The sequence below is a fragment of the Anarrhichthys ocellatus genome, unplaced genomic scaffold (genome assembly GCF_004355925.1).
Source record: "Anarrhichthys ocellatus isolate YVR2014 unplaced genomic scaffold, GSC_Weel_1.0 scaffold13, whole genome shotgun sequence".
Classification (NCBI taxonomy): Eukaryota; Metazoa; Chordata; class Actinopteri; order Perciformes; family Anarhichadidae; genus Anarrhichthys; species Anarrhichthys ocellatus.
Genome location: NW_022280043.1, coordinates 5,149,090 through 5,173,542, shown reverse-complemented (window position 1 = coordinate 5,173,542; position 24,453 = coordinate 5,149,090). Strand labels below are relative to the sequence as shown.

Sequence of the window (24,453 nt, the reverse complement as noted above, 5' to 3'; positions counted from 1 at the left end):
GAGAGAGAGAGAGAGAGAGAGAGAGAGAGAGAGAGAGAGAGAGAGAGGACTCCTTTTTGATTAACGCCTGTTCGATGCTGCCTCTCTCCAGTGGTTCAGGAGATCCTCCTGGTCTTCCCCCCCGAGCCTGTCGGCCGCTGCGGCTTAGAAGCTGGGTGAACATATGCCTGCTATGATTACCTGATGGGCTGCAGGTGTGACCAATGCCATGTGCCTAGTGGCTGCAGCACCTGAACCGGATAGAACACTCCCTCTATCCCCCATCCTGAGCTTGGGGATCTGCCCCCTGTGCTGGATCTGCTTGGCTTTTTCCCCTGGTTGCCACAAACTATGTATCCAACCTTTGTCATTGTGAGCATGTTAGCATCTGTCTGTGCGTATGCCTAAATACAGCCTCACAGAGCTGCTAGCATGACGTTAAACTCTTCAGTCTTGTTTGTCTGAAAATGGTTGCTGTTTGGCAACCAGCTCGTAAGATGCCAGGAAAGAAAGACTCATCAAAATACTCTGTGGTGCCAAATACATTAACAAAATGTGTTCGATGATAATTGTTTCCCGTCAAGCAAGATTTAAGTCTCTGCAGATTCATTTAAAAATCTTATAGGCGCACACTTGCATCAATCAATTGCTGCCATGGATGATAAGAAAAAAAAACATGAATCAATCTAAAAACTGTAAAATGCAGCTGGGCAAAAACCAAACAGCTGTCTTTTTGTGTTGCTTTCATTTTTATCTATCATACATCCTTTTTGGCATCTTCTCCCTCCCAATAACAAAAAACATTCCTAAAGATGGAATCTGCTGTGTTTTGATTAATACAATAATAATAATAATATCTGTGTAGCAGAGTGTCAAAAAACACAAAACTGGCACTGGCTGTTGTGAAAAGTCGATCAGCTTTTTGGGTTGCACTTGTTTCGGTTTGCAATGCCAATGAAATCTTTTTTTAGATAGAGACAGTTTGGGAAGTGGCACAATTCTCATCATGTTTGTATTTTCATAATCAAGGCTAATCTATAAGCCAAGTAGAATCAAACTTCGTATTTAATTTCACAATAACTCTGCCATCTTTCCTAAATAGCTCTCGCTGCATAGAATTATAGACTTCAGCTTTAACTACACTTATTTTAACACATTCTGGCATATCCTTATATACACTCTAATCCCTTTTCTCTTTTAATTTCTTCCGGGTCTCCTTCACAGAGCTGAATCTAGCAGCAGCTATCTTGGCTCTTTTGAGTTTGACCATGATGGTAATGGGCTCCATCTGTATCGCCATGTCCCTCAGCAAAGGAGTACCCTTCTTTCTTAAGCCAGGCTCCTTCTGTTTCATCCTATCAGGTGGGACCTCAGTATGCTATGTTACTTATAACATTCAAGAGTGGCAATATCCCTAACTGACTGATATTTGGCAAGATGATTATTTGGTTATTTATGAACAGTTATTGGTGAACGTTACCGAGTTATCTTCTAATTTTATTTTATTTTAACATCTCTTTTTGTGCAGGTGTACTGGTCCTTCTCTCAATCCTGATATTCCACCAGTCTGTGCTGTCCTTGCTGTCCAGTGACCACTCCATACCTCTACACCATGAGCTGTCATGGTCTGTGGCCTGTGTGGGCTCATCGGGAGCCATCCTTATTTTCGGAGGTTTCCTCTTCATTATCCTCTCCCTTCCTTTCAGCCCATGGCAGAAATGCTTGCCACACAATAATAACACCACCTAGCACTTGAATGACAATAAAATATAGATACAGTATTCTTGATTTCTTGTTTGAGAGCAAATGGAAACGTCCGTTTCTGGAGGCCGTAACTTTACTTGCTCTTAGCATTTAATTTATCAGAGAAGTCAAACTTAAGTCTTAATAAAAGGTATAAGGAGAAGTCAGCAACACATTGGTGAGAGAATGTGCAAAAATTGTTTCAGTGTTTTTTTTTGTAGAGTGTCTAATTTTTAGTTGTGTTTACTTCTACAAATAGCCAGCCTATAGCTGTACATCCACACAAACCTAGGTTTTCTGCTAGCATAAGAAGAGTAAATAAAAACTTTATAAATGCTAAGACACTTATTTATTTTAAAACCTCTGTTTGATATGGAAGCCCATTTCTGCTAAGAAATAAAAAAAGATGAAAAGTTAGCAACAATACTCCACATTAAATGACAAAATGCATCTTTTGTCCAATCCCTTTAGAACGAAAGAAGCGTTTTTTGATCTGACTTAAGCCAAATTGTGTGTGAGCAGTGAGCAAGCACTGCATACTGCTAATTTGTTGTGACCGCGCGGACAGTTAGCGACAGTTATGGACAGTTAAGATGTAGCACAGCGATCTACTGCACATGTGTGGAACGTGTCCTCAAAGCGAACAGTATGAACAGAACTATTACTTGTCCGCAGTTGTCCACAGCTGTCCATGTAAGAGTCTTTATCTGTCTTTTAAAACTATTACACATCAATGCTTGAATATAAATCTGTTGTATGGTGCATCAATGCTGTTGTTAAGGTTTGGTTTTGATCAGTATGACTACTTTGTTAAGATTAGGAGACCTTCATTATAATGGGAATATAATACACATGTGAGTAAGGTTAGGGAACGATCATGGTCCCTTGTCCAATGTTCTGTCCGATGTTTTTTTGACCAATCCATCCCGCCACCGGTCACACTTACTACGGCTGCTAGGGGGCACTGTCACTTGACTGTAAGCATATTATGTCCTTTTTTTGGGTACTGATGCTGTCATTCTTTTTTTAGAGGACAGTCTCAAAGTGAGACATAATACAAAGTTATGACATTGTAAATCAAAAGTTTGACGAAGTCAAAATGACAAATACCAAGTCAGAAATGGTGACTTTTTTTAACTTTTCATGCTTTCTTTCAGGAGGAAATGGGCTTCCATAGTTTAAAATTCCTAAAGCGCCATTAGAATGTAATACCATCAGCATAGCAACATACCACGTTTGTGATAATGCTAACAATCCGTATGGAGGAGGTCCAGATTACTTTCAGAGAAGATACTTCTCACATGTATATAAAAGGCAATGAGTATCCTCAATATTAGAAATAAGTACTATGAAGCTTTTCAACCATTAATATTTGATTAATATGAGGCTTCATGTCATTATTTATTACTTACGTGTGTTTTGCAACTATTGGGTGAATGCTGCTTCAGTATGAATGAAATCGACAGTAAAAAGTGATTAAATTACCATTTTGTGTATCAGAGAATTGTATGGACTCACTTTATAAGCTCAACTTTGTACATAAACTGAATGACTGTGTTTATATTGAGTGAATGGTCACTGCATTGCTCTCTCCAATGACATTTGCAGTATGCAGTAGATACACTTTAGTTTTGTCATAGGATGCTCACCATGTCTCTCTACCAGGAAATGCAATTTTACAAAATATATGCTAATTTCTACTCATATATATGTACAGTATGTGGCACCAGATTTGCTCATCATTAAAAGGATTTGACATGAAATAATTGCCTCCCTTTTGTTGCTGACATGGCAGCCTGTCTGCTCTCAAACTTGACATTCACCCATTTCACCACTTCACAGTGTGACTTCTAACCTCTCTGCCAAAGATCCACCTCTCCCAAACCCGCTCCTCTATATTTAGGTTGGAGCTCATCGTAATGCATTTCACTGCAGAGGTTGGGAAACCTTATCCTTGAATTTAAACTATGTAACCCCCCTCTATCCTATCCTCGTAGCTCTGTGCCCCCTCCTCCTCCACCCCTGACCTCAGTGCGTCACTTTGCCTGTTGTCTCCAGGCGAGCCTGTTGGACACTACTCCTCCACCCTACCTCAAACTAACCCCTCTGCCCCACACACACACACAAGGACAAGGGGACTATCAGATCAGAGATGTCCCAATAACTATTCTAGCAGCTGGCCAGCTGGGGAATGAGTGGCACCTACCCACACATGCTTTTAACTCTCAGTGGGCAGAAACCAAATCCTGATGACACACTATCCTGGTTGTATATATAGCTGTTACTAGTTCTACTGAGACTATGTGACATGTGGTACACAACCACTACGGTAGCTGCATGTTTTTACATCGAAATGGGCTTCCTATATGTAAACATATGAATGTTCATATATCTTAAGCTGTACAAGGAGTGAAGCCTGTGTAGCAGAAGACGTTGGCAGCCTCTCATCCTTCCTCCTTTAATCTCAGCTGCATCACTGTGACTAGAACCAGACTGTAGGTATGATAATAGCAGAGGAAGGCACTCCAGATAACAAGTCCTCAGGCTCCAGGAGCACTAGGAATCTCATGCCCCTAAGGCATCGATTATCATCTCCTGTCTCTGAAGATTCCCGCTTTCCTCCCTGACAGTGATCAATCCTCTGAGGTCAAGCAAAACCTGCCCAGTGGACCTGATGGGAGCAGTAGACCTTCACAGTACTTTATAATTATTCATTCAAAAACATGCACGAGGTACCAGATGGGCCCACGAGGAAAGATAATGATATGGTCAGGTAGGGCGGTGGGCACAGAAAAGTACACTGAATTAACTTTTTCATTATCCTATTTGATAAATACCGCCCATCTGGCGCTACCCATATATTTGCAAATATTATGAGTCTCATGTCTGACAGTGAAGGTCGAACTCTTTTTAGGATCACAGCACACCAAAGATTAGCTGAAAGACCTTGAGCTTGAGTAACTACTAAGAGCAATGTTTGCTTACTAATGTAGAACAATGTGTGTATGTGTGTGTGTGTGTGTCTGTGTGTGTGTGTGTTATAGCCCAGTAGTGGGAAGTAACTAAAGTACTTTTCAGTTTAAGATTTTACACAAACAAAGCACATGATCAATTTATAATGTATGATGCATTTTTATAGAGTAAGTTCACCAACAATCTATAGAGCATTAAAATTGGCTTCACCTGGCATTTTATTAATGCATTAATAATAATATTAAATTGATACATTAGTATATTCAGTTGCTGATACTTCTTTACTTTTACTTAAAGATCCCCTCCAGACATGTTTAAAGACAAATACAAATATTCGGCTGAGAAAGAATTAAAATTACATCTACTTTTTCCCTCTCATTGGAAATATTGTTTATTTCAAATATTATAGACACAGTGTCTGCTACTTCACTGTCAAGTCTATTCTCAGTATATGTGCACTGGAGGTTTCAAGTGTCCACATCACACTTGATCAAGTGGCATTTTGAACCACGATTGGCTACCAAAGAGATGTTACAAAATCTTGCTTGTACGTACACGTCTTAATCTCAGATTTATGTTGAGCACAGAGAAATTCTCTGCAGATGAATGTAAAAACAGACTGATAGTGTCAAACAGCACACATACATCATTCTGTACATCCCATTGAAACAACAATAAGCTAAATATGTTTTTTAAGTGGAGGGGCGATTTGAAGTATTTTCAATGCAGGATTTGAACTGATAATGGATTCGTTTTAAAGTGTGATATTGCTACTTTGACTTAAAGGAACTCATAACGAAATTCGGAGCAATTCTATTGATCCACACGGCTCTCAACATGGCGATGGCTGAGCCAGTGGCTCTCAGCTAACGGTTGAAACGGTGCTAACACAGAGCCAGTGTGGAGCAGTTTCTGTCTACCGGCTGAATGTAAGTCCAATATCCATTCTTCCAATAGCTCTGTTTCTACCAACTTCTGAGGGAAATATCGAGCTCTTTAGCTGCTAAATGCTCCACTGTGTTCGCCAGCAACCTGCTAACTCAGTTTATTTGCTGGTGGTGCTGAGCAGCTAGAGTACAGTAGATTATTAGAGATTTTCGGTGAAAACAGCTGCATCCAAAAGCGTTGCTGTGAGAGCGACGAGAATAACTTTGACGACCAGACAGCTAAATCAGCTGAAACTCACTATAAACCTCCATAAACCCAAGCGTTGTTCATATTAAGTTGATAATTCTCTGGGGCTTCATATCTACGAGGAACTCTTTTCACGGTCACATTGTTTTCACCTTTGTCATTAGATACATGGTAATTATGAAAATATCAATTATAGGCGCTTTAAGTAACAGGTAGGAATACTTTTAGATTGTCTATAGATGCTCTTGAAAGATACTCAAAACAAGAAGAGACCCCACTCTTCTTTCTTAGCAGAACAGAAACAAAAGACAGCAGTCTGTGAATATGTCTGTTATTGTTTTTTTTATAAACTTCGTGCAATACAGTGTTTAAGTTTATCACACATTTAGATAAACCATAATCATTTGTCTAGATATATCTATTCTCAACTACATACTATTCATATTGCCCACATAAATGCTATCTGTGTGCAGTTTGTATCACATTATTCTTTTTCTGAAATGAAATCAAAGAAATGAAAATGTATAGAATCTGGAAGCCTCTGGTTTGTTTTGTTTCTTCATTATATCATGTAGCGGTGTGTCCATGGTTTCAACCTGGATCTGCAGTCAGTCGGGACAGTTTAGAAGAGGGGGGCGGGTGGGAGGGTGTTTACATGTGTTTACATTCTTGACATAAACAGATCAGGTCAGGAGTCAGCGCTCACAGGGAAAGCACAGTGAAAAGAATCATGTAGAGGTTTGGGGGGGGGGGGGCCTCTGTGGTGAATCTGCTGTTGGTCATGTGATAAAGTTAAGGAACACTGATCATGTGACCAAATATGGGCGGGCAGGGGGAGCAAGTATGGCAGCGCAGGGTTGGTGGATGAAACCACCCAACAAGAGTCCAGGGAGGGCACCGGGAACAAAACAGCCCAAAAATGCATACCCAGTTAAAACAGTGGTCCCGAAAAATGTATCTATAGACTTTACAAATATATGTATGCGTAAATTACAATGTACATGTATCTTTTCAAAAGTTTTTTCTCTATAGTGTTTTTTTTTTTTTTTAAACCCTTCCAACCCACATATACATATTGTCTTTTTTTTGCCACTGAAAATGATGAGTTGCATGTCTCACTTTGGGACTCTTCATAGAAAAAAATGATTAGGTTTTTTTGTTTTTCTGCTCAGGCAGTAACCTTTACCTGAATCTGTACAAATGTATTATTCTATTTCTCTTTTTTTCTGCTTCCTCCAGTCAGAGGTTTCTGTTAATGCCCAAGAACAAACATCTTCAACACGACTATAGCTACAAGTACTACTGTTAACACTGATTAGAATGGAAATAAGACTAACAGAGGCCCATAGAAAACTCAGACTTATAATAACAAGGAAGTTGGTCAGTTGTCTCAGTCACTCACATTATTGTTGCATTTCTGTCAGTATCAATATTGGAAGACAATTTACAAGTAGTCAAATCTGACTTCATGTTATAAATGAAAATTATATAATATGGGGGTTAAAAAAAAACAGGCCCTCATTCTCCCACATATTGTGCACACTCATGCTTGACACTTTGACACAGTTACACACAGCTCACTGAGAGTCCCAGTGGCTCTGTATGGAAGAAATTCACAGTAAAAGTCATAGAGATCTAAAATTAGAGTGAAAGTAACATGAAAATTAAAATTTTCATTCCAAACTATAGTGTTTGCAAATACGGCTAGCCTGTAATAACGCTAAGAATAATCACAACAACAATTTTACATTAACGATGATCTGGTTAATTAGCGGTAATATTGCACAAAAAAATATGTGAAACATTTTCATAATAGCCCAAGGTTAATTGTGTTTGATCATTAACAAAATAAATCATTTCTAGCACGTTAAAATATCAAAATAGTTTTATTGTGAAAGTTCATTGTTGTTGTTATTATCACTCTGTTATTACTCATCTTCCTTTTGTTCTCAGTGAGATTGAGCAGACTAAATAACCGTGAACATGGAGGGAGAGATTTAGTATTTCACCTGTCTGTCTGTCTTTCTATCTATTTCCTATTGAGCCACACAAACACAGCGCTCCTCTCTAATTTCCCTCTTTCATTACTACCCATCTTCCTTCTCTCCCTTCCTTCTCGCCCTCTTTCACCCTCTCTCTACACAGGTGTTGTCTTCCTATTGAGGGTGTTAGAGTTGCTCTCCCTGTCCCCCTTCAGCCTGTCCAGAGTCCCCATCCCTCGCTCCCTGTCTACTGTGGACGAGGTGAAGGGTGGAGGGCCGGAGCCCACCGAGTTGGGCATCGGCGCGTTGGAGTTGGAAGAATTGGAAGGGTTGTGGGACTTAAGTGATGGAAGTGTACCACTCATCATCACCCCCCCTCCACCTACATCCTTTGGGAAGCAGTTGTGGAGCTGGTAGAGCGTGGCCCTGTCCACCGTTCCATACATGGGCGGCAAACCCCCCAGTTTGGGGTCACGGGACAATGTGTAGAGAGAGATGTCGCCTCCAGCCAGGGCCGTGTGGGAGCGAGAGTGGGGGTTTGGTAAGGTGGATACTGAAATTGGGCCCTGGGAAAGCAGCGCAGAGGGGGGCAGGCCGAAGTTCTTGCCCCCACCTCCCCCTACAGGTGAGGGGTCTCGGGAGCGGGAGGGGTCGGTGGAGCGAGACGAAGAGCGGGAGCGGCGGCGGAAGCGGTAGCTGGGCAAGCGGAGCATTGCGTGCGTGGTGCTCTTGAAAATGTCGGTGCGTGAGCGGCAGCGCAGCTCCTTGTTCTTCTCGATGTAGATGTTAACAGCCAGCACCCCCACCATCTCGGCCATGATGAAGGAAAGACCTCCAAAGTAAAAGGACCAACCGTAGGAGTACTGCCACTTCTTATCCTCGTCCTTCTTAGGGGAGATGTCCCCCAGTGCGGCCGAGATGTACACAATCACACCGATTATGTTACTCAGACCTGGGGGAGCACAGAATTATGGTATTTACAAAAGAGCTAAATAAACTCAGACAGACACATTTTATTGACATGATGATTTGTGACATTGTCAATGAAGACAACTGCCAAGATGAAGGTTGAATGTAAACACCTCCATTAAACTGGCAGAATAGTCTAAACACAACTAGACACACATAAAGCATGAAAACTGTTTGGGCAAGTAATATACTGCATACACTCACACACGCAGTCACACACATATAAGCACACATTATTCTTAAGTTACCTGCAGCCACAAAGAGAATTCCTGCCCCTAGGATGATGTTTCTTTTGCTCTTATAGAAACGGCTAGCAGCGATACAAAGCCCTCCCATCAACAGCAGGATGGCACTGAGGATCGGGAAGATGTTGGAAGCCCTGACTACCCCTAAACAGAGGAGAAAAAAATGGTGAATATCAAAAACTAGAAAAGAGTGTAAATATATGTACAATGACATGGGACTTCTGTGAGAAAATCTGTCTTACAGATATAAAAGATAATAGATTTTTATGACATCAGACCCTGTTTTTGATAGTATTTGTGGTTATCATTTTTTTTCCTATGGATATTATATTACGTTTAGAGGATTCAATTGGCAAGACACAAGCAGGCTTTTATTGTAAGGAAGTCATAGGAAACACAAGGTATTGCTGACCTTCATCATTCATCAAAAATGCTTCTACAAAACAAGACAACGTTGCAGTATTCCTGAAACAGCAGATGCTCAACGAGTGTTAACTGTAGTGTTAAAGGTGCTAAATACAAGATTGATTTTTCTATTACCTCTCACGTGGCTCTCATTTTGGCGATGGCTGAGCCGGCGGCTTGCAGCTAGCAGTGCAAACAGCGCTAACAGTGCAAACTATGGCAACAGTGCTGACAGAGCAAACACTTTTTACCTGAGGGGGAACTGGAGGGTGCTACGCTTCTGCAACGACTCCGTAGGTTGGGACAACGCTATCAGCTGTAATGGCAGTATAAGTGCAGTGCAGAGCGGCAGCAGTGAGCTAGCCAGTGGGGCACGCTCTAACATGCACTAAAACGTACGCGGCAAGCTTGGCTATGTCAACAAAGCTAGAAGTTGTCGGATTACAACACACACAGAGAGCGACTTTATTCTCTGTTCATGTAGACATTACTCCACCGCAACTTTACATAGCAAATAGTTGTTTGCTGCTATATTCTATAGAATATAGAGTCTATGCTCTGAGTCCCGTATATTGCACCTTTAAAGTGCACTTGCGCTAACCACGCTTGTCACCAAATCAACTGGGAATTTAACTTTTAGGGTTACAACTTTAAGAAAACTGGTGCTGTACTCCAAGAAGAGTAAAATGACCAACAAACACACTTATACCACATAACCCAGGTTTGGACAATACAAGGATGCAGCATAATAGTCACAGAGAAAATAAAAATGGTTAAAGCTGCTCCATTGAAACCAATACTGAGTGAGGAAATTAATTACTCAGTCCTAGACACACGATTGAATCAAACCCTTCCCATGTGGCCTTTAGTGCTTTCAGCAGGTCTGCCAAACACACACACACACACACACACACACACACACACACACACACACACACACACACACACACACACACACACACACACACATTAACACTCATCTCTAGGACAACTAGGCCATGGGAGAGAAAATGCCACCTAAATGCCAGCAAAATGCCTCTGCAACATTGTAAACAGAACACAAGCTTTTCCTTATGTATGCACAGGCACACATGTAGCATATCATGGAGCAGAAAGACATCACTGCAGGGCACTGAGTACGAACTAGGACACTCCATCTCCCCTGACTTTCTGTACACAATGTCACGTTTATTTCTTGCAAAGATAATCTTCTGAGGAATGAGCAATAACAAAACCAAGTGTAAACCATAATGGAATTTCCTTTTACACTATTACATTTTACACTATTTTCAGAGTTCTCTCTCATTTATCATCCATGCCTAGTAGTGTTGGTATTGACTTACGTAGAACGTACTCTGCCCCATCATGGTCAAAGTCTGCATCTTCTGGGAAGTGGTTGATCTGAGAACACACTCCTCTCTTTACTCCTGAGATATGAGAGGAGAAACAGAGGTGACCAGACACAACAAAAGACAGAAACTCATAACTGTAACCTTAAGAAGAGTGAACAGCAAACAGTCTCCTGAGGAAAAAACTGATTGGTGACTCAACAGTCATAGCTTTGTTTGAAAATCTCTTTTATGAATCCAATGTGCCAGATGATAAACTTCAACATAATAATAAAAACATCACAAATTCTAAATGCAAGTTAGTAACGTCACATACATCACACACACGTAAATACATACAAGTATGCAGACACACAGGTAGACAAATAACTACCCGCCGGGGTCTTGCATGTAGACAGACAGACGAACGGAGGGATGATGACAGCACACCACTGTTGCTGATGGATGGATTGTGAGAAAGATGGATGGAAGTGATGGAATGAAGAGACACAGACGGAAGGAGAGACGGACAGATGTGGGATGAGCTGGTCTCTTTCTCACAGCTCTTACATTTCCACAGGTTGCTCTGTAAAGAAACGGAGGTACATCAGTTGAACTACACAAATCAGTGGTACCATTCTCAGACAAACTGCTTCAGGTGGCGTTCGTTCATTTTTTAGTCATGAGATGCACTTTGACAATAGACTGGTTCCAATGTTTTACACACATCTGTTGCTCTGTCTTTTTTTGACATAATGTGCAATATCATGGACAACAATAAAGACTTAACTTCAGATTTAGCATTGTACATACATGTAGCTATTTGCCACTTCTCATACATATCTATGATATCTTTCCGTTAACCTGTTTACATTTTTGGCATTCTGTATAATTTTCACCTAATTGATATTTTATATTTGCATTCTTTCCAACTTTCTACTGCAACTGCTGCACAACGATTTCCCTTGTGGTGAAGAAAGCTCCGTCTTATCTCATCTTATCTCGACGTGCTTGTCTTCATCAGTGAAGGGTCACTTGTACCCCAAAGGGTACTGGTTCTGGAGGGTTCTGCAGTTGCCAGGGGGAACGTGGAAAGATTTTGAATGGCTCAACTAATTTGAAAAACAACAAAGTTAAGGCTGAATAAGATAAATAAATAAGTCCAAAATATAAATGAAACAATTCACACATTTAGTCAGCTTTAACACATCAACAAAGTGCGCAAAAAAGTAAAAACTGTGAGCTGCAAGTAAAGGAAAATGCTTAAAGTTAGTCAAAAGCGATGGATGAGTAATTGAAATAGTTGGATAGCATATAAAAAGATTATTACTATTAAAGTTATTATAAGATACATTGTTGAAAGATAAAATTTGCACATTGATAAAACAGATAGCTGGTCGAGCCTCTATACTTCAAGTGTGAACTCAACCAAACTGACCTCAACATTAAGAGTTCATTGTATGTATTATAACAATATCCATTTTTATATCATGAATAGTATTATATAATACCCGGTTAATAATAAATCAGTGAACTCATCTATAACCTGATGCTTGGTGTCGCTGAAGGGGTACCTGAGTCTAGCTGACAGAGCTGTGGGGGTAGGTTAAATACGTGCTACGCATAAAAAAATCAGACAAATAAAAGAAAGTAATGACTGACAGGTAATTCAGTGCAACACCAGCTTCATTAAACCTGCAGAAGAGCAGTAGAGGAGGACAGGACACATCTCTATCTACAGCATAATGTGCCACCCACCCACAGCCATAAATCTTTTAGCTCTAGCATGTCCTGCATTTCCACTCCAGCTACACCTCACTGCATCGCTGCACGACTACTGAGAATCTCTCTTGGCTGAATACCCCACAGACATCAAGGATACTTGACCTCTAAGCCATGCCAAGATACTGTCAGCCTTACTGCACCACAATGTGAAAGAAAAAACTGAAAGAGAGGAAACTTCAAGGAGGGGAAGAGGAGGAGAAACCAGTGAAAGATTAAATTTAATGTTTGGGGGAGTGAGACAGAGGGATAGCAAGTGGAGAAACTGAAAGAGTCAGGCATCGGAGGGAGTGGGTGGGGGTGCACTGCTGCAGTGCTGCAAGGGCTAGAGCTTATCTCTAATTGGCTGCTTTGCTATCAGGAAGCTTAGAGATGAGGACAAATTAGCTTTGTACAATGACCAAGCCCAGGATGGGCTGGGGATGCTTTATAAGGAGAGCCAAGAGGTTTTCCTGGAGACAGAAGTCTGCAGCAAATGCACAGATTGCTAACTCTCACCACCCCTTTGGCTGTAGCTGCTTCACTGTTAGCTCCATCCCAGCCGTTGCTGTCGAGTGTTAGCCAGGCAGTGTAATGTATAATGAATTAGCAGCTCGTGTTGATGACCACTTGGAGTGAGAAGTCGATGGGCGTCAGGGTAAACGTGGGCCTTTTGTTTCAACACTTGAATTAAATTACTGCAGCCTGAATCGAACACAATGATTAATAGATTATTTTGAGTAAGGGTTATGCTTCAGTATCATGTAATTATACTGCAATTATGCAAAATTGTTTTCTTGTCACTATGGTACGGTCTACCAAAGTACAAATAGAATGTGTACATGTTGATGCAAATAATGATGACTGACATTATAGCAATGCCGCAGCTTCCCAAACAAAGTGTTCTAAGGTCAAGTGAAAGGCGGACACAGCTGAACATGTTAACACTGATCCCGCTTTGCAATGCACGAAATAAAGAAATAAAACCAGCAACACATGGTGAAATATGATTACACTTAAAAGCTTTGATATAGCCAAGAGATTTTCATTGCACTGTAATGAGTTCAGTTCAGTTGGATCCATCACTACCTCCAGTGTCCAGTGCCACCCACTCGAAATTGTCGAGTGTTAAATAGTCAAATCACAGCAGAGGCAGAAAGACAAGAGTTTGTGATTACAACAAAGTAATCAGTAATTCACTAATGTCTGCTCAATCTGAATTATTCTACAGGGAAAATGGGCAAATATCCCCTCTTACTTGACACTTTAAATTTAGAGTAGAAATAACACTTATTTAGAATAGTTTGACATTTTGGGAAAAACGCTTATTCACTTTCTTGCACAGAGTTAGAAGTGAAGGTTGATACCACTTTCATGTCTATACTGCGTTATTATAAATCCCACTCTTCTGGAAAGACCTGCCCTGTGCAGCATTCAAGCACCAGGATTGGTCAAGCGTCCATGCTTGCCGAGGTACTGGTAACCTGATATTTTTATGTCCTACGCTTTGTTCAATGGGCTAACCTGACTCTAACTATACTTAATTTAGTTTATGCCTATCCTCAACCAATCATCTCCGACTAAACCAGCTACGCAGGCCAGATCTTGCCAAGAAGACTAGAGGGATTTGTAATTACACGTCGGTGCTGTAAATATGAATTCTTGTTTTATATGCTTCAGTTTTTGTACTGATTTGATAAACAAGATATAACGTGTTGATTAGTGAGTTTTAGAGGTGCAGGTAGGTGGACTTTGTTACCTTTGGACAGAGCCATGCTAGCTGTTTGGTCCTGTTTTGAATCTATATGCTAAGCTAAGCTAACGGGCTGCTGGCTTTAGGTTTATGTGAAATCAATCTTCTCATCTAACTCTCAGAAAGAAAGCAAATAAGCGCATTTCCCAAAATATTTCTTCGATCTTTAGTTGACTCGGCTTTATTTTCCCTGTTCACAAGTCCTAAAAGTAAGACGGTCTAGTCTGACTACATTTGGATCTTCATTAAATGCTTAATGGTTGGAAAGCAACCATTAAGCAAACCAAAGCAAACTTGTTCCTGCAAGCATCCCCTTCAGTACAAATCCCACCACAACTTCTTCTTTACCTTCCAGGCAGCATATCCTCCACAGTCCAGAGTGGGTGAGCGCCCCAGGATCCTTCTTGTCCTTGTTATGGGGGTCATCCTGGGAATGGTTGGCTGTACTGTTGCAGATCATGGCACGGGAATACAGCCAGTAGTCCGTCCCTATCGCCACCGTCATCAGGCCGAAGGCAGCGAATGCCCCCACGGTGGTGAGAAGGATCTGGATCCCCTTCTCACACACCATGCCTTCAGAGAGAAAAGATAGGAGGAAGAAGGGTGGGAGAAAAAGAAAAGGATGAACAAGTTAAAAGGACAAGAAGGAATGGAATAACTAAGCAGAAGTGTGTTACAATCATACACCAAGTGACGGCAAACGTTCAGGTGAGATGAGGGGCAACAGGAGGTGAGGTGCACCGATGGAGGGCAGAGAGGGTGGCAATGGGAAAAGGAGCGAGGAGGAGGCGGATGTGGGAGGTGCATAAGTGGCTCTATGATGTGTCCTTGGAGGAGAGTTGGATGACTCTGCTGACTCCGCTTAACAAGACAGAATTGATGTGAAACACAACAGATCACACCCTCCCAATCTCAGTGTACTCCATATTCATGACCCTGACACCATTTCCCTCAGAATCAGCACGGCTGAAGATGAATACACAAACACACACACACACTTAGCAGATGTATTGAGATCACCTTGTTCCTATACAGTCTTCTTCAGGAAGAGAATGTGGCTGCACCTTTTACATACAAATGTGCATGTATGCTCCCACACAAAAAGCATCAGACAGCTGGTCACATTGACCCATGAAGTGGCGTATAATTGTAAATATTCTCCACTATGTTCAGCATCAGAAGTTTTTATTTTATCCTAATAATGATGATTCTTACAGACATTAGAACAGACTGAAGCAAACTCTCAACCAGTGAAGACTTACCTGACGGCGAGTTTCTATCCTTCGACTCAATTTTGAAATCTTTCTTTTCCTCGTCAGTGAAGAACGTGCTGTCCCCTCAATCCGGACAGCATCCATCGACTGTTTTCACCCGCTCCCCTCTCTCCTTCTTGCACTTGTTCTCTCTCTTTTGCCTCTTTCTCTTGCTCTCTCTTTTTTCCTTTCTTTCTCACTGGAAAGCTGTTGCTGGTGGAGGTTGTAGCTTGGACGGTTGTCCCGCTCTCCGTCCGTCCTCTGTTAGCAGAAAACTTGCACCATGGTCACTGCTCTGCTGCTGCACATGAAACAAAAGCAAAAGTAAAGGGATTTTTTTCACGTTCGTAGCTCATGTAGTTGCAAAGGCCATGAATTTACAGATGAAAAGAAAAGAGAGTTTAAATAGTATATAATGAAAAGTATATCAGAGCTGCAGTAACTCCGTTATACTGAAATATATACGTATATATAGCCCGCTAGAACGGTCACAATGGCAATAGTACACCTAAAAAAAGGCCGCTGCTCCGACAATCCTGCTAAGTTCATTTGAACGGCAATGTCTGTAGCTACTCCAATTTCATTTATGTGTATTGTGCTAATTAATAAATGTTAGCATGCTCACACAATAAACTGAACATGGAAAACATGATACCTGCTTAAAGTCAGAGTGTTTGTATTATCACTGTGAGAATGTTAGTCGGCTTGAATTAGTATTTAGAAACTGTACCAACTACAGCCTCACATAGCTGCTAGCACGGCTGTAGACTCTTGCTGCAGATTAATTTCCTGTTGATTGAGTAATCATCATCAACCCACCAGCTCTACATTCTACACCACAGATGCTTTTTTTAAATTGTTGTAAGCCAATATTGAAACATTGTTTGTACAGATTAGAGTGATTATAAGTGACAGTATTGCAGGCTAAGCACAGAATGACTCCAGAGCGAGTTGTACCGCATCTAGCCTGAATAAGAAGAGCAAGAGGCAGAGAGGACCAACCCGACATTGTTACCATAGCAACATTGAATTCCAAAGTCTGGATCAGCATAGAGCGAGGGGGGGGGGAAAGGGAGAGGGGCAGGCAAGAGATAGAGGGAGAAAGAGGCAGAGAGCAAAGCGGAGAGAGGGCAGAGAAGAGAGAGAAGAGAGATGGGAAAGAAAGAGGCAGGAATGGGGGGGGGAATATTTCAAATCACTAGCACGAGTGTTGACTGTGACACACAGACAGACACACAGACAGACCAGTGCGCTAATGCTCTATCAATAGATTTGTGTGTGACCATGGTGACACAGATGCTCCCAGACAGACACACACGCACATGCACACACATGCACGTGCACTCAAAAACACACGTCAATAAAGACAAAGCAACGTCAGTTACTGAAGAGACAACGAGAAGAAACCGCTCCGTCGGTGTGTTTTCTTGATGAATTAAGGGGAAAAAATTGAGGATGCAATAACGCAGCACACATTATTCAACAAACATTATTTAGCCGACATAATGCAGTGCAGTCAAGTCTGTTAATATTTGATGATGCAATATGGCACCGTGATCAAAATAGGTTACATCCTGTTTGCATTGTGAGACCCAAAACAGAGCTGCCTCAGAGACAGAAGGAGAGATGGAAGGAGAGACGGTGTGTTGTGTGTGTGTGTTTTTTTACGTGTGTGCACATTTCCTCTCCAATGCATCTGAGGATGGGTCTGGTCCAATCTTATTGAATCCCAGTAGGCCTAATGTTCCCCTCGGCTCCCCTCAGTTAGACAGTTAGCCTCCTATCTCTGCGTTCAGACTCCTTATTATGTAAACTGTCAAATGACACCACCACAGTGTGGCTTATTTATACATTGTGGGCTCATATGTGCAAGCAGACAAGTGAATGTGATTGTGATTGTGCGTGTATGTGCGTGTGTGTGTGTTTGTTTGTAGTATGACCTTCCAACCCTATCAACATACTGCCTCTCCCTGAGGTAAATACATTTCCAGAAGGGATTACACTATCTCCAAGACCTAAGAAATGCAGTATCTATTGTGTGTGTGTGTGTGTGTGGTCTTTGACTCCAGTATTTAATGAATGACCTTAACAATAACCTCCTAAGTTATTACCCTTAGCAAAAACTCCCTTGTGTAGGAGATCATAATTGCCATTTAATTATCTGTAATTTCTATTTTCCACTAATAATTAACAAAGAGGGGAACGAGGGGAACAAGAGCAAGAGACCGTGGAAGAACAAGAGTGCAAGAAAAAAGAAAGAAAGTGTGAAAGTTTAACTAAATGGTTAAGACTAAGGGACTGTACAAAAATTGCTTAACGATATTAAGGTTTGAATTTGGGTACACAGTGCTCCTCATCAGGCTACACTAACCGCTGCTATAGCTCAACCAAACAGTCATCAGTCAAGTTTCTTTGAGGGTAATGTAGGCGCCAGTAAAAGCTCATTACACTCTTGATGTATTGCTATACGATTTAAAATGCATTGACAACAGTTACGTTCCAATCGAGATGCTCCGACTTTTAATCTTGTGGGAATTGCTTTGAGACAATTATTTCAAATATGTTAAGAAACAAGAGGAGTCGTCTGCCTATGTTAAGGTATCGCAGCTTCTTTATTTGCTCTTTTTGGGTTTGAAGCTGGCTTATTTGCTACAGAAGCTCCATTTATATCCTGTGAGGAATATGCTTTGTACTCAATGATGAGTGCAAATCATGAGTCTTTATTACAAAGTGAACTAAGGTGCAGTTCCCCTCACCATCTCAATCATTCTCACACACTCCCTAACAGCAACATATTTGGCAAGAATATTGTGGGGTAATTTCAGATTTACGGGTTGATTTTAGAAATATAAGGACATGTTTGCCTTTTCCATAGAGCCTACTCACTTTTACAGTGATGCTCTTATTGTATGTATGCATGCAACACTCTGGTCTCTGGGCCAGCCAGCGGGCCAGAAAGCAGGTTGTACTGCAGCAACAAAGGCCAAGGGCTTAGCTTTGGGAGCTAGCTGCTACAGCGACAATTATGGGACCAGGTTGGTTGTCAGAAAACTTACTATGTAATCAGATCTTTCTGTGTGACTCATTCCCAGCATTACAGAATACCTCGTATAAGATATAAGCACACCCAATGAGTTGTGGCTCCAATAATGCAGCCATAAATCACATAGGAGATCTGAATTTTGAAGCAGCTGCTCCATTAGCTATTCATTGCATAAATCAACTACCAAACTGCTTGTTGAATAAATGATGACATCTGTAATAAGTTTTTCCACACATGTGAAAGGCAAATGATCCTGTGTGGGCCTGTGAGAGTATTTTCAGTGGAGATACACAACAACGATTCAACAGCACAGTCACACGGAATTGACTGTTACATGTCCAGCAGAGGAAATATAGCCGGAATCAGGGACTCAGTTAATGAAAATGTACGCTGGCTAATACTGATCGCTTGACCAAGAGAAAAAAAAATGCACTACGCCTACTTATGATGACAGCTCTAAAAATACAAGCAGCGTATTCTATTTTGAGTGCTTGATGCAAACATGTCTAAATATTCAGTGCAGTGACTCTTGGTAGCTGTGATGATTTCTCTCCTTAATCATGAGAAAAAGCAACACACCTGAGCTCATTGTCGAGATCCCACAGCTGGCAAACACACACACACACACACACACACACACATACACACATTTACATTTCCGCACACTAACATGCATGCCAGCACAGACATACACGCAGGTGCATAGAAAAAGATCAACATGCAAACAAACCCTTGGCATGCAAGCACATATGCAGCCTCAAACCCCCACAACTGTCAAAATGATGACAATAAAATCATAAAATAGGTCATCTTTAAAAGGCATTTCAAAGCGTAGCCGAATTGCCATTAAGCCCATGTGAAGAGTCTACCAAGCTCCTCAGACTGCATGTGACCAAGTCTCTGCCTGTCTGAGCAGAACAGCCTGAGGAGGCAGTGACAGTAACACCTTGGTCTAAGAGGCTCCCAAAATAAAGTGTCTCTGGATGACCTGACACTCATGAAGCCATGAACATATGCTTAAACACATGCACACGTGCAGCACATGCTTGAAGACATTCCTATTCAGTAAGTAAAGTGACAGCAGATCTAATTCAAGACGGCTCTTTGAATTTATGGTTTTAATAAAGAAAGAAGTGAGTCGTTAATTCATTATCCTACCATTTAAGTGCAGCAGAGGTGAAAGAAATTAAGTAAGAAAAGAACTGAACATTTGCAGATATCAAATGTACTAAAAATAAACAGTAACCCTTAATACAGACGCTACGGCTGCAACTAATGATTATTTTCATTAGTGATTAATGATTGAATCTGTAAAATGTCCTAAAATTCTGAAAAACAACAATCACAATTTAACCGAGTCCAAGGACAAACAGTCCAAAATCCAGACATAGATGATTTACAAACATCTGAGAGAATGAGTAAATGCTCATAATTGAGAAGGTAAAGGTTTAGGAGTTTTCCTTCACACATTATTTCATAATATGAATACATTAATGTTGGTGTGAAACAAAAATATGAATATTTTTGACATTTTGAGGAAATACATGACCTCACATTCTTATTAAGAAAAGACGAGAGAGGATCAATACCACTCTCAGATATTAAAGTGGTATTGATCTTCTCATCCGACTTTCAGCAAGAAAGCATGTTTACCAAAATGACTATTACTTCAACTCAAGGTCCACCCACTAGCTTTTTCAAGGGCTTTCAACCCCATCTCATGGTCTTCATTAGTTAACAGTTTAAGAGTTGATGACAAATGACAAATGAGCAAGCTCGTTCTGTTGAGGGAACATGGTTAAAGGCTCCAGAAAAAGCAAATCAGTAGACCTTGAATTTAGATTTATTTATTTTTTTGTCAGATTAATTGTCAATTTATTTCTGTACTATTTGGCATAAATCCTTGAAATGGTAAACATCGTACTAGGTTGTCTGAACTTTATCTTTTTAATGTTGTAATGATTGAAGAACCTTTGGTCACAGGTCCCATGTTGTGTATCTCCAGTCTAGTGAGCACGCTCCCCTGTCAAGACATGCTAACACTTATCTCTGCTGTATGTTTACACTGGATGCCTTTGCACAGACAGGTTGCCTACAATATATCACTGACACGATACGGTTCAATCACAGGCTCTTACAACCCTGCTCTTAGAGGCTGCACTAACTTGAGCGAAGCACTTAAAAACACCAAAGCTGGAGGTTAATTGATGCATGGGTCACAACCATTGAGACAGGAGTCAATTAGAAAGCTTCGGATAAAAGCCTCTGCTCACTGGAATTATAAGCAACGTTGTGTATGGAATCAGCAAATACAGGAAGCCCTGGTATCCTTTTAGTACAACCATAGGTTCAAATTGACTTAACTTACCAAGCACAGTGAATATGCAGGAGTTTGTTTTACTGGCATTGGTGCAGAGAGCAGAAGTTCCACATGTATCTGATTGAATAGTTATATTTTGATAATTAGACCTGTTATGGGACCCATATTTAAAGTCTGTTCTCTTGTACAATGCAGGGTTTCCTCCTGAGCTCCCTGAAGAGAGGAAGGAACATTGTGAAGCCTTGCTGTCGACCATCAAGGAAATTGCAGCAAAGGCATTGATCCTCTGAAGAATATAGCTACATGACAGATGTGATGATCATTGCAGAATTGCTTCTCCTCAGAGAGAGAAACAGAGCAAGAAGGAGATGAACGACTAACGGCCAACCAGCTATGAAATAAGAGAGAAATAGCGAGGCAAAACAAGTGGAAATATTCAGAAGTTAAAGACATTGTTTCCAATTGTTCTGGACCGCTCGTGTATTAGACGATTATGATTTGGCCGGCGCTTAAAACAACTACAGCCTGTGTGGGCTACGCACCAGTATTGACTGCAGTGAGTCACCTTACAGCGTAAACAGCAGATCTTAGAGGAGGCTGAGGGGTTTTGAAAGTAATCCAAAATCCAGAGAGACAATCATCAAGGCCACACACTGTACAGATGGTGTTTACCACGTGGGAGGCGGAGTGGCTGAGGGGGTGTGGCCAACAGACGGCAGAACCGACCACATCTCAATTAAAGATTTGCTGATCATTGATGGAGAGTTAATGGCAGTCAATGGCAGCGTTATGTTCCATGAACTTTGCCGTCACTGTTTGAGACGTGTTTGATGTATCACTGCGCAAAGGTTAGCCGAACATGCCCTTTAAAGGGACAATTCACCCCAACATCATGTAGGAAGTATTCATAGTTCCCTCAAACGGCTCACAACAAGGTCAGTGGATAATCTTGAGTAGCCATGATTTCTGGAAAGAAAGATTGCTGTTGAGTATTTTTTTGGCGCTTTAAGCACCACAAGCCGAGTGACTATAGTCCCATTATATTGGAGAGAAGGCAGACATTTCTATGGCCGATATCTCGGGGACTCACACCAAAACAATCTAGATGTCTAAATATCACTTTATAAAAGGTAGGTAATATGCATTTGTTTATCTTAGGGGGAACTTTCCCTTTAAGGTGCAACTTAAACTGAGAGTGCAAACTAGAGTTTTAATAAATTATTTGAACTCCATGTTTTACAATACATCTATTAAATGTGCAGAATGGCGATTAATTAATTGTGCAATTACGTTTTTCATTCACAATGATCTATTTACAAATTGCATCTATTTGTAATGAAATAAACAGCAAACTACAATTTAGCAATCAATCACCACCCACGCTGACACCAGCAATAAGAGCCATGATGGAAATATGACACGGCCCACATCAAGTGAGAGCTGCACAAGCTGGATCTGCATGATAATCACAAAGGAGCAGGTGCTGCTGATGGACACTTGTGCTGCTGCAAAAAGAAAAAGGCCAGACCCCATGCTGAAGAGATGCGGCACCTAAATCAAAAACTCAGCTCAGGGGGGTAAAAGCTTGTATAACTGCAAGTGACCACATTTGTTTATTTCACATCAGATGGTGATAATCATTCAGAGACGTCCCTGCAGCCCCCAGTGAAGACAGGTATAGGATGTCTTTGACAGTGCACGGTGTCTCCTGAATGCTGCAGTGCACACTCCTATAGCATCTCCAATCACATTTCATTCCACCTTAGCCCAGATGTGATCTAAGTAAGTCTGTGATGAAAAATGAATGATTGATAAGGCGCCAGATGTTTGGTGCCGTTTACCTCTGGATCTGGCGGAACACCGAGCACACGTTGACCAGTGAGAGGAGACAGTGGGCAGAAAGAAAATGAATCTCGTAACTCATCAGATAACATGATGTGGCCCAGGTCCAACACGAAGCTAAGATGTTGGCCCTGCACTGTGAGGAGTCCAGCGGCAGAGCGGCAGAAGCTGAAGACCACTGATTAGACACATACGAGCTCGGAGCAACGGGGCCGAGAGCGTGCAGAGCTCTGATGCGGACTGCGGTGCATTCATTAATAGAGTAGGCTACACACATCACCCTGCCTGCATAAGGCTACACGGTGGAAAATGGACGCCTAGCATCAAACGGCCGGTACAGAGGAAACTCAGTGGAACGGGACACAGATCACACGTTACACACATCCACATCCACAGACAACCACTCCCGATTGTGCGACCATTTCGGCATATACAAACAGATATTTTAGTCCCAACACCTGCGGTGCAGATGCAGGGAGAGCTTCAAACGAGCTATTATAAGGATATCATTTGCATAATAGACGTTGCCGTCGCTAATTATAGGCCCGCGGAAATAGGTGGGAAAAATCATTCAGCATTTAATCAGAGAAGTGGCAGAAGTCTGAGAATGATTATCATTCTGTTTTTTTCCCTGATTCCGTAGTCTACACATGTCAGTAGTGGGCTAAGTTGCGGGCAACGTGAAACAAATCAACGTGGCGTGTAAATGACACTGAATGAACTGTGATCCATTAAGCTGCAAAGTAAAGACAACAGTAACACAGTAATCGTAATCATTAAAAGAAGCTCGTGGAGGTCTTACCTGCAGGGTTTTTTTTATTTCAGAGATTCGCAGCGCGTCGCACTCCCAGAGAGATGGAGATGGAGGGAAAAAAAGAAGATAGGGGGTGGACGGTGGATGGGCTGAATAACGGGTCTATCGAGGCAAAATAAATAAATAAATAGAAAGGGGATGATTAGAGTTGGTGAAAATAAGAAGCTCGTGAGGGACTGGATTCCCAATTCCTGATTAAATTTAAGTCAGCCAGTGGTGGAAAAGGGTTGAACATGCATAAAAAAGGCTAATACAAAACACGTCACTGAACACGGATTTGTCTACAGTGGATGTGGCCGCTGCTTGTGTGTACTCGGGGAGAATGCGTCTCCCCCCCCCTCCCCTCCGGTTGGACGAGCGCTCGCCTGCCTGCCTGTCTGCTCCTCTATCTATTTCTCCCACACTGAGCGCGAAGCAAGCAACTTGTCGCATCCCACCAAAACTCCTCAATGATGTGAATGATGACGGATAATGTCAGAATCGACACAAGATGAAATCTACTACACTATGTTGCGCTACAAGATCACGGAGAAGGTTTAACCCCCCCTCATCTCATCTGCCCTCCCTCTCCCTCTTCTCTCTCATATTGAGGGAATTGGTCTGGATGTGCTTATTGGAGCGTGTGCCGCGCGCGCAGGGCTGTGCGATTGTAAGTAGCCTACTAGCCATGACCATGTTTATATGTGTTATTGATGTAAAAAAAATATATATATATATATATATGTATAGATATATATTTTGCTGGAGAGCGACTCGATGGAGCGCCAGTGGGACACTTTCCCTCTGTGGTGATGATGATGATGATGATGATGATGGGGCCGCGCTGGTAGTTCTGGGAAATGCAGCACGAGCGCAGCCCTGCAGAGAGAGAGAGAGAGAGAGAGAGAGAGAGAGAGAGAGAGAGAGAGA

At 41.5% G+C, this 24,453-nt stretch overlaps 2 protein-coding genes across 3 annotated transcripts in view; one reads left to right on the top strand and one right to left on the bottom strand.

The window, feature by feature from the left end:
- Positions 1 to 4,070, top strand: part of cacng6b (calcium channel, voltage-dependent, gamma subunit 6b) — an 11,804-nt gene extending 7,734 nt beyond the window's left edge. For both annotated transcript variants that reach the window (XM_031852816.1, XM_031852817.1), the window contains exons 4-5: positions 1,204 to 1,341; positions 1,508 to 4,070. In XM_031852816.1, the coding sequence (XP_031708676.1) occupies positions 1,204 to 1,341; positions 1,508 to 1,728 (359 nt within the window). In that variant the 3' untranslated portion in view covers positions 1,729 to 4,070. The remainder of the gene's footprint in view (positions 1 to 1,203; positions 1,342 to 1,507) is intronic.
- A 2,082-nt stretch (positions 4,071 to 6,152) lies between these two features.
- On the bottom strand, positions 6,153 to 24,041 carry cacng8b (calcium channel, voltage-dependent, gamma subunit 8b). Its single transcript, XM_031852784.1, has 6 exons — positions 23,533 to 24,041; positions 15,535 to 15,826; positions 14,621 to 14,845; positions 10,774 to 10,857; positions 9,029 to 9,169; positions 6,153 to 8,763 (listed from the first exon to the last, which is right to left on the bottom strand). The coding sequence occupies exons 3-6, from the start codon at positions 14,841 to 14,843 to the stop codon at positions 7,967 to 7,969; spliced, it is 1,245 nt and encodes a 414-aa protein (XP_031708644.1). The 5' UTR covers positions 14,844 to 14,845; positions 15,535 to 15,826; positions 23,533 to 24,041; the 3' UTR covers positions 6,153 to 7,966.
- Between the last annotated feature and the right edge of the window lie 412 nt (positions 24,042 to 24,453).

Excerpts from the sequence above, each read along its gene's own strand:
- cacng8b (XM_031852784.1), bottom strand. The coding sequence starts at position 14,843 with ATGGTGTGTGAGAAGGGGATCCAGATCCTTCTCACCACCGTGGGGGCA. Across the intron at positions 10,858-14,620 it reads GAGGATATGCTGCCTGGAAG|GAGTAAAGAGAGGAGTGTGT; the intron begins GTAAAGAAGAAG and ends CTCATATCTCAG. Across the intron at positions 8,764-9,028 it reads AATTCTCTTTGTGGCTGCAG|GTCTGAGTAACATAATCGGT; the intron begins GTAACTTAAGAA and ends GTGCTCCCCCAG.